The 11,062-nt window shown below is 30.6% G+C and overlaps 1 protein-coding gene across 1 annotated transcript; it reads left to right on the top strand.

The window, feature by feature from the left end:
- Nucleotides 1-8,148: 8,148 nt before the first annotated feature.
- LOC124887439 (protein EPIDERMAL PATTERNING FACTOR 1) lies at nucleotides 8,149-9,634 on the top strand. The gene is made up of 2 exons (XM_047397152.1): nucleotides 8,149-8,334; nucleotides 9,190-9,634. The coding sequence occupies exons 1-2, from the start codon at nucleotides 8,241-8,243 to the stop codon at nucleotides 9,411-9,413; spliced, it is 318 nt and encodes a 105-aa protein (XP_047253108.1). The 5' UTR covers nucleotides 8,149-8,240; the 3' UTR covers nucleotides 9,414-9,634.
- Nucleotides 9,635-11,062: the final 1,428 nt, after the last annotated feature.

The raw sequence follows: 11,062 nt of genomic DNA, 5'->3' as shown, positions 1-11,062 counted from the left end.
CTGACGCATTTGCGCTATGGTGTTTTATTTGGAACCATAGGTTCAGAGGCATAGGATCCAGTTTATCCTTAGCAGTTCAGTCCCATTCAGCAGCAGTAGCAGTGAGTCCTCTTCCTCCGAGGATGAATTTCAGTGTACTATTATTGTTTAAGACTTTGTTTATTTTCAGTTGACGGAGTTAGTTGGGGACATGTCCCATCAACTCCATAGTTCAGACAGTTTAGAGGCTTTTCAGACAGATGTTTTAGTATTCAGTTTTCTGTATTATGAGTATTCATGGATGTGTTTAACCTTATGGCTAGTTTCCGCATTTATTTTAGACATTGTGCAGTGTACAGGTACATATATTAGTAAAGGGTTAGCTTGTGGTCCTTCGAGGTCATAAGCATCGTGTGACGTCTCGGGATGAGATCTCGAGGCGTTACATATACATTACATATTATACTACTTTAGAAAATTATACACATTAAATATATACTATTTTAGTCTATAGAAAATATATAGACATATATGTAGAATATATACTACTTAAAATACCACTTGAAATAATATACATACACCATATATAGTGTTATACACACACACATATATGTATGTGTGTGTGTGTATATATATACTACTTTAAATACCACTTGTGTATATATGTAGAATATATGTGTATATATGTTTGTTATGTTTATTACTTAGTGTAAAGTTTGATAGTAATATATTAAAAGTATTTAATTCAAACTAGAAATTCAATTTAAATAAAAAAAATTACAAAGTAAGGAGTGAATGAATGTTGTATTTTATTGATTGAAAAATGCTCCAAAACTTATAATTTACATGAATGAAAAATCTACAAATTTCGCATCATTTTTTTCAACTCATTCATGTTAATATTAACGGGAACTACCATAGGATAGTCAAAATCAATGAGAGCAAAATCATGCATTGGACTTGATTGTGCTGAGTTCTCCCTTGAAGTTAGAATTTTTTCAATATTCTATTCGTGTTTCGGCTCCACCTCCATTCCTTGGTTTCTTCGTTCCGCTCTAATCCAATCTCTAAGGAAAACTAGAACATTCATAGCATTGCTTCCCAATGAGTGTCGGTTGTCTCCAGGATGTTGTCATCCCTTACTAAAAGCTCTCTCCGATGCAACGATTGACATTGGAACATTTAATATATCTCTAGCTAATCTTGAAAGCACAGGATATTGTCTTTCATTATTCTTCCACCAATCCAATGTGTTGATCCTTGTTCTATGATTCTCTATCGTCTATCGAAGATAATACTTAAGCTCTTCTCGATAATTTGCGCTGTATGTTGAAGGAGAAACCCTGTCCCAAACATTTAAATCATAAAAGTAATTAGAAAAACCACTATGTGTCAGCCTTTTAGAAGATGATGACTCCTCGAGAGCTTGAAGAGCGACAGTTGAAGTGATATTTATCGGTACAGCTACATCAAGTAAATCGGCATAATGGTTATATAATACTTCTATGTAAATGTTCACATCACTCATAGCCGTAAACAAATCTGGTCGTTCTTCAGGGTCTATCTCTAAGGAATTATAAATAATAGAACCAAAGTCGTACATAGTATTATATTTCATACATGGATTTGGTATAGCACCAACCAAGTAAATTGGAAGAAGCAGATGAAAATACTTTATAAATTTAGCAAACATAGCACCAACAGCTTCTTTGTAACCTTCTCTATTCTTATATTCTTTAAGCAAATAAGAAATGTCGGCTAAATAAGCTAAAATATTGCAAACAGTAGGATAATAAGCACCGAAAAATTCAACCGTAGCTATATAAATTTTTTCTAAAAACTTAAGATGATCATCAATTGTAGCCCAATCAGAATCATGTAGCATACACTCAGAAAGAACCACAAAATTGATTAAAAGTCATTGTAATAGGAACTTTATAAGCAAGACAAGTTTTTAAATAAGTATAAGTAGAATTCCATTTAGTATCACATTCTTCAGGCATTAATATCAGTCTAGGTCCATTTTGTTCACATTTAACTTTAAATTCTCTCACTCTACCTCTTCGATTATTTCCTTGAATAAAGCCAACACCAAGCCGGACCTTTTCAATATAAAGCTAAAAAAATTCAAGACCATCTTTTACAATTAAGTTACATATATGACAAGCACACTTAACGTGAAATATTTTAGGTAATGGTGGAGAAATATCAGATTTTAACTTGTTAATAGCAGCCATATCTTTAGATGCATTATCAAAAGCAATACATAATTTTTTTTTCAATACCATAATATTCTGCAATTTTAGTAATAGATTCAGAAATAAATTTTTCAGTATGTCTACGATCTTCATCATACAAAAAAGCTAGAATACGTTTTTGCATAACAAAATTATTATCTATCCAGTGACAAGTAATGATTAAATAATTATTGTTATTAATAGCACAACCAAGATCGGAAGTTAGATCAATTCTACATTGAATATTTTCTAATAATATTGATAAATAGTAAACATATTGTGCATGGAGTCTAAAACTATCAGCCCAACAAGTACTTCTAGGAATACCATTAAACATAGGATTATAAATTTCTTGAATATAATGAATAAAAGCATCCGAAGAAGGAAAAGTGAAAGGCAAACAACCACATCTATCATTTTCGCTATTTCTTCCCGCTCCTTCATTTTATTATAATTTTTAGTTAATTGACCAGTTGTTGAGTTCAATCTAGTTTGTCGGACCACAAACAGTCTCACCACCTTGTGCAATAAGTAACTCTCTAGCGTGATAATCTCCTAAATGTCTCATCAACGAACCCGTACCCCCTGATTGCCTCCCCTTTTATGCTCATATACAATTTTACAAATATTGCATTGCACCTTAGCTTGTCCTTCTGTTTCTGTAAAAAATTCTCATGTAATACTAGTTCTTCTATGAGTTTTTCGGGCATGGGGAGGATGGGGAGGAAGATTAACCGATTCAGATCTAACATTAACATTTCCTACTGTGGGTGTCTCACCAATATTTTTATCATCATCATCTAAATAAAACACATCTACTTCATTTTCTTCTTCTATACCATAATTTTCATGAGCTTCTGCATAATCCATATTATGAGCACCTACACCTATTTTTTCTCAAAAGGTTGACTAACCGGTATCGGAGGCACACAGGTGTATCTATTACTTGAACTACCTCTACTGGAACCACCACCAATTTATTTTTTACTACCAGTACCACTTTTAGGATAAAATTTTTTGACACTTTTACCGAGATTTCTTAATTTATCCATATTATAAAATAAACTAAAAAAATTCAAAATACACAAAAATAAATATTCAACAATTAATACACTAATTCAAAATTAAAAGTAAGAGATGGAACGACAATACCAAATTTTGAAAGTATCTAAAAGTTGCGCCTTTAGAAAACTTCCACTTGTATTTATAATTAAAAAATTAAAAAAAAAAATTGAACACTTTAGGAGATAATTAGAATATTTGAGAGAGATTGGGATTTGAGAAAATGAAATTTGTGTGAAAAATAAATTTTGAATTGGGGGTATTTATAGAAAATTTTTTAAATTATTTTTTTTTTAATAATAGCCAATTGGTCGTTGGGGTCCAAACGGCTATAATGTTGTTGGCCCAACGGTCCAATTGGACTTTTTGGGGCCCAACAAAATGCCTAAATGCCTTTAAAAAAATTAGTTATCGGGCCGGGTACTCGATGGGCTTGGTCCGGGTTGGTACCGGGGCGGGCTTATCGGGCCCGTCAACTTGGACGGCCCAGTCCGGGACCGGCAACCCTATAGCCCGTGGGCTGACTGGGCCAGGTCAAATTGGGCCAAATCGAGTAAATGGGCCAGGCTAAAGGGCCAGAACGGGCCAACCCAGCCTGTTTGAAAAGATTAATTTAAGTAATTTTTTTTGCTAAGAGTGTGTTGAGAGGCAAGAAGGACTTCTGACCAAGTTCATCAGAAATTTCTAATTAAATCAGGGACATTCTATTAAAAAAATTTAATAATAAATAAGTAATATCGTAATCTTAAAAAAATGTATGCACAATATTTTGAATTTCAAAATATTCATATTTATAGTGTAAAATAATAATTTTTTATTTAACGTGTGATCGTAGAAAAATAAAACAATGACTCATATTTCATTTGATTCATTATATATACCCAATCAATCAAACCTATGAGAATAATCCAACAAGTAATTCCCTATTCGGAAGAGAGATAGTCAGTACATCATAAATATTTTTCAACGTTTAGTTCTAGTCAAATAACTTTAGATATTTTATCAAATTTATTCTACTTAGAAAAGAACATTTTAGATGAGTACACTGTAATGAAAAATTTATATCTTAACATTCAGGCGATTTAAAAATAAAATTCACACACATAAATCGTAATTTCCTCTCCAAAATCATTACTCACAATAATGTCTTAGCCTTAAACACGACTCATAATAATGACTATAATGACAAATTTCGTACAAATGTTCTGATGTGGTAAAGTTGCAGTTTCATTACTGATAGTAATGTTTTAAGTAAAAAATGTTGCTGTCAGTAATGATTCCTACTTTAATGACGTCAGCCAATTACTTTTTGATTCATTTATTTTTTAAAATAAAATATGGCCTAATATGTTACTGCCAAGTACATTTATACTAGTTTTGTAAAATTTTAAAAAAACATACTATATTGGTGAAATGATTTAAATAATAGCCTAGTTTGGTCAAAGCATCACTACTAGAAAAAAAAAACTGAAAAAACTACCAGAAAAAACCAATCACACACAATGATCAATTTTTTATTTTTTTTAATCTTTTTTAAAAGTGACCACATGTGGTTGCTTTTATATTTTAAAAAATCAAAATAATTATTTCAATAATTTTTATATTAATTATTATTTATTTTACAAATAATTATTTAAAAAAATAACAAAAAGTGGTCGTTACTTTTTTAAATATAATTGAAAAATATTTTTAAAATTATAATTGGTCAGTTTTTAAAAAATCTTTTTTAATTTATTTTTAAAAAAACCGACCACAAGTTGTCGGTTTTTAATTTTAAAAAAATTTATTTTTAAAACATCGACCACTAGTGGTCGATATTTTAATTAAAATTAGAAAATAATTTTAAAAGAACCGACCACTAGTGGTCGGTTTTTGAACTAACAAAAATTTAAAATTAAATAATTTTTATTAACCAATAATTATATATATGTAATCAAATATATATATATATATATATATATATATATATTATTTTCATTAGAAATAATTATATATATAATGTAATATTAAAATAATTTTTTGAAATTACACTGATCACACGTATTCGATAACCTGTATAATAACAATAAAAATTAATTATTCTTAAATTTTGTGAAAAAATTATACTAAAAAATATATCAAATAAAATAAATAAATTACGTTAAACATAATCTTTAGTTTTTACTTATGCATCAATGTATATAATAAATATTTTCCTTCGTATATACGTTAAATGACGTTAAACATGCATAATCTTTGTATAATGAATATGCGTATATATATATATATATATCATACCGTTGAGATATGATATTATGTTACTATTTTAGTCATAATAATGTAATATATAACCGATAATTCATCAAAATATAATGAACGTGTTTTATTATTAGGTAATATACTTGTGGATGTGATCTATATAGTATGCATTCAAGAGTTCATATATATAAATATCTTTATATATATATCTATATATACATAAATATATATGTATATATGTATATATACATATACATATATATATATATATATATATATATATATATATATATCATGTAGTGATCGATTGATGAACGATGTAATCAAAACCTAGTATATTAAGGTAATCAAATATAATTAATCGATCACTCATCTAAGTATGTATAAGAAACACATCGCATTATATTATTGGATAGTGTACTTGCGTACGTATGTGATATATATATAGTACGTATTTAGAACTTGATATAGTCGATAGTGTGCATAAGAACCCAACTGATGAAGCTGTCTAGGTTGACTCGTACTAAAGCTACCCATGTAAGAATCAAATTTTGAATTTACGAATCTTTTTCTCAAAGTTGATATTATTCAAGTATAAGTACTTTAATATTTTTTGACTTTTAATTTTAACTTTACTTTGAATATAGGACAAATATAAGCAGCTCGTTCGTGAGTATCGTAGTACTCAGCCTCCTGAAAGTCAGGGTGACTCACTACCCCAACATGTAAAGGAGGAGTTATGGGACAAAATTGTGGGTCCTGCAGTTAGAGGTCATTACTAAGAATACCATAAAAAAATTTTTGGCGAGAATATTAGGTGTTCGTCCGTCCTTACATACTCTTACTCTTCAGTTGATAGAGAAACCATTGAAAGAGTAGAAACTATGGTTTCTAAACTCACCGAAGAGCTTGCTGAACAGAGAGAGAGGGCTCAGAAGAAGGAGGAGGAAACATCATCACAAATCAGGATGTTGCAGGAGCAGTTCAGCTCTTTCATTCAGACTGCAGAGATTATTCCTTCGTGTCCTGGTGATGCAGCTTGGGCTGCAAAAGCTCTACGCCCTCTGGATGATATCATCACATATGAGGATATGGAAGACGACGAGGACGAATTAGATGAAGATGAGTTTTAGTTTTTTGACTTTTGTATGTGTTGTACTTTGAATTTAGATATTTTGTTGTAGTTTGTACACTTTTGAAACTATTGTTGTAGTTTTTACACTTTCACTTTTGTTAGACATTTTATATGTGTTGTACACTTTTGAAAGTATTTACATTTGGTTTGTTGTTGTTGTTGTATTGCATGTTGGACCATTTGTTGATTTTTATTTTTTTAAAAAAATTTCCAGAAAAATCGACCACAAGTGGTTGGTTTTTTTAAAAAAGTTTGCAGAAAACCTACCACTTTTCTATTAAATTAATTTTAATAGAAAAGCGACCACTTGTGTTCGTTTTTTTTAAAATTTTTTTAAAATTATTTTTTTTAATTTTAATTAAATAATAATGAATTTTAAATATATATATATATATTTTAAAAAATACCGACCGCAAGTGGTCGATTTTTTTAAAAAACGATCACTACTTTACCGATCACGCACTTTGGTAGGTTCTGTGATAGAAAATTGGATAAAATCAACCACTTGTGATCGAATTGCCCCTTTGTTTTAGTAGTGCTTCTATTTAAACTCAAGGACATATTAGCAAGATTATAATCGAAGTATTCTTGAATACTTAAACAAACATTTCTTTAAGACCAAAATCACAACTCAAAAGGAGTACCTGAGAAGGAACAGGGGGACCATGTGACAGGGGGACCATGTGACTATAAATCATCTTATTCTCTCTTCATTTATTTTTCCTTGACCAATATTTTAAAAAAAAATTTTTATTTTTACTTGTCATTTTTAATATATCAAGAAAAAATAATAATTTTTTCCTGATTTACTCTCAACATAAATTATTTATTCTTTAAATCATTTTCCAAGACCTAAGGCTAAGGCTATACATCAACTAATATGGGTATTGTGACAAAATAATCATACTAGTCATTATTTTTTCAGAGAAGTGCAAAATCCAAAATAGACAGGTAAAAATAAATAGATGTGGAGTAAATAAATCGTAGAATAAAAATTTTTAAGTTAAAATCTCTCTCTCACCACACATATATATGCGTCATTTTCTTGAAACAAATTAAAAGAAAGAGTGTGACATATAAACTGAGAAGCAAAGAGTAATGATTATTTGTTTATAAATAATTACACATAATTATTTCATTAGGAATTTAAATAATATGCATTGTCAGTTATCTTTACTTGTTGCAGAAGGTAATACATCTTATTTTTAAGATTTCACATTTTAAAGACTTAATTTTTATAAAAAGAATTGTTCATGACATATTAATGAATTGATTGCGTTAAATATTTTTCACAGTATTAATGGAGAAAAATGAAGTGTGTCAAGCTGTGAAGACACATAAACAATCACTAGAATTCACAGGGTTCTCAAGCCCTACGTGTGTGAGTATGCCTCTTTCATGTGACCCTTATTGCTATCTGTTACTCTTGCCTGTGACTTGCTTCAATTCTCCCCTCTTTTGTTGCCCCTTTTAAATATCCATGCATTTCTCTTCTTTTCCCTTCAATAAACCAATCTTATTTTTTTTCTCTTATCAACAACAAAGGTGATCATCAAAAAGCTTGAGGAAGGAAAAAAATTAAGGAAATAATGAAAAGTTTAATGTACATTGCAACAATTATCATTGTTCTTGTTTTCCTCCCAATTGTCATGAATGCTAGGCATATTCCCAAGATTAACTCATGTATGATCCACTTCCTTTCTCCTCATCATTTTATTTCTCTCAACCTATGTTGCTCGAATTCTTCAAAAAATGTGCGTGTCTGATTCGCCAAAAATAGTGTATTTTTAGAGAATTTGGTACGAATGCAACTTAATAAGTGAATAGTCCGCTATCAACTGTTTCATTTTTATGTGGTACACTTTTTCCTTTTAAGTTTTTAGAAAAAGACTGTTACCTTTTAGCTTCTATATTTAGAAAGAATTTAAAGTTAACACTTTCTACTTTTACCCTCAGCGAAATGCTTTTACAACCATACAAACGTTATGACATATTTAAGATCACAACTTATAAAAGTTTTTCGTTCTTTTCTTCCTTGCCCCGTTAAGCCTGGGCGAAGATGGGGATAAAGAGTAAGGATTAACTTTGAGCAACTTTTGCCCAATAAAATAAGTTGAATTCTTCTCATGTAAAGTATTAAGTTGCAAATGTTCTAATATGATGAAAAAAATACATTTTAAAATAGTAGTAATCAAAGTTAACGTAGTTTGACGTGGCAAGTGTTTTGAGATGGATGGAGTAGTACCTGTTTATAAGATATCTACACAACCCTTGAGGAGTAGTCTTAATAAGTATTTGTCTAGACCTCGTACCTTTTAATCACCTCTTTCTTAAGCGTCTCACTGAATTAACACTACACTAATGGGATATAGTAAACGTTTCTTGATTTTCAAAACGTCAAATATTTTGAAACAAAATTACTGTGTCATCAAAACGACTGATATTTGGGATCAGAGGAGTAATGCAGTAGTAATATATTGCATTTTCTTTCATAAACTTTGTGCTAATGATGATCAATTTTTATTTTTCTTTGTTTAGATGATCAGAGACATGTAATGTCACCACCAAGGGCAATGAGAAAAAGAGCAGATACTCTGGCAGTAGCAGGATCAAGATTACCAGATTGTTCTCATGCATGTGGATCGTGTAAACCTTGTAGATTAGTGATGGTTAGCTTTGTTTGTTCATCATTAGAAGAAGCTGAGACTTGTCCTGTTGCTTACAAATGTATGTGTCATAACAAGTCATACCCTGTTCCTTAATTCATCACAAAAAGACAACAACGTTATGTTGTCAATTTTCCATAAACATTATCTGTAACATATAGTGGCTATTTACAGTTTTATTTCCTCTAATTCCCATAGTGTAGGGCCTAATTTGTAGGATCCTTTTTATTTGTATTCAATGAGAGCTTCTTGTTTCAGTATTTATTGGTAGAACACATATATAGCCCCTTAAATTTGTTAGTGAATTTCATAAATTTGTTAGTGAATTTCAATTTGACATTCAAACTACAACTAAGTTGATTCTAATGTTTAGTTCAACTTAAATTTGTTAGTAAATTTCTGTATCTACCGGTTTTCCAAATTCTGTTTACAAGAAATTGCAGAAAGGTTTGCATGTTCAAGATCGTGACAGATTCAAAATATTTAAATCCAATTTCTTAAAGATTCCTCTCATACATGTAATACCACAGCCCTTTCAGCATTTCGGGGCTAAAGGGGTATTGCAAATTAACTTCTTCGCAAATTAACTTCTTCCATCTTACTTTTGGAAACAATGGGAGCCCTGGAGTAACTAAGTAAAGTTGCTGCCATGTGATCAGGAGGTCACAGGTTCAAGTCGTGGAAACAACTTCTTTGCAAATATGCAACATAAGGTTGTGTAGCTTTAATGCACCAAGCTGCCATATTACTTTTGGAAATACCCCTTGCGTTCGCTGGAATTGATCTTCTGTGTAACCAGCTACTTCCACATACTCGGCTTTGAAAATCTTCTTGACAAGCCAAGATGTTTGGCCTTCCATTTGTTCCACCCTTTACAACATGTGAATCCATTTAAATCATATAACTTATCCTTTTTCTGACTATGATTCCACCGCAGTTTGCAAAGAATGGCCCTGATACAAGCAGATATATTGAGAAAGCCCACTCAACCTGCAGTCTTAGGCATACAGAGTTTGTCCCGGCTAGCAAAGCTTTTTTTGAAACATCCACCTTATACTTAACTTTCAGTTAACAAAAAAGTTACTGAATACAAAGGATTAAGCCATTGAATAAAAAATATGAAGGAATAAGAGGTGCCCGAACATGCAAACATAACGAAAAATAGTGCAGCTAAATGCCTTCATAATATTTCTTTCTTTAATTCCGGTTTTATTCAACCAGTTAAACCTTCAAAACCACCAAAAATCACAAAATGAGGAACTGCAACAATCTGAGGTACAAATAATACAAGACTCCAAATAGTACATACAACTTTTTATTTTTTTAAAAAACTAGGCAAACGAGAGCAATATTTAACTTACACCTCGAAAAGAACACTACTTTAAGAGATTTTAACTTCTACATTATCAAAAATATCTCCTTGATTTTTGGCAAACGAAAGCAACATTTAACTTGCAGCTCGAGAAAAACACTACTTTAAGAGATTCTAACTTCTACATTATCAAAAATATGTCCTTGATTTTTTCAAGCCTCTTGACTACATCTTTCATGGTTATTCTTGATTCAGGCATTTTCTTGCCTCTTGACTACATCTTTCATGGTTATTTTTGATTCAGGCATTTTCTTTGTGCAGTATAATGCCAATTCTATTATGGAAATTATGGAGATTTCACTTTGGGAAGTGAATTGTTCTTCCTCACGAAAACGATTGGCATCCATAACTTCCATGATAGTTCTTGGAAATG

Source organism: Capsicum annuum, chromosome 9 (genome assembly GCF_002878395.1).
Source record: "Capsicum annuum cultivar UCD-10X-F1 chromosome 9, UCD10Xv1.1, whole genome shotgun sequence".
Taxonomy (NCBI): Eukaryota; Viridiplantae; Streptophyta; class Magnoliopsida; order Solanales; family Solanaceae; genus Capsicum; species Capsicum annuum.
Note: the sequence above shows the minus strand (reverse complement) of the source record. Positions and strands in the feature narration are given on the sequence as shown.

Coding starts and splice junctions, on each gene's coding strand:
- LOC124887439 (XM_047397152.1), top strand. CDS start 8,241: ATGAAAAGTTTAATGTACATTGCAACAATTATCATTGTTCTTGTTTTC. Junction 8,335..9,189: donor TATTCCCAAGATTAACTCAT/GTATGATCCACT, acceptor TTCTTTGTTTAG/ATGATCAGAGACATGTAATG.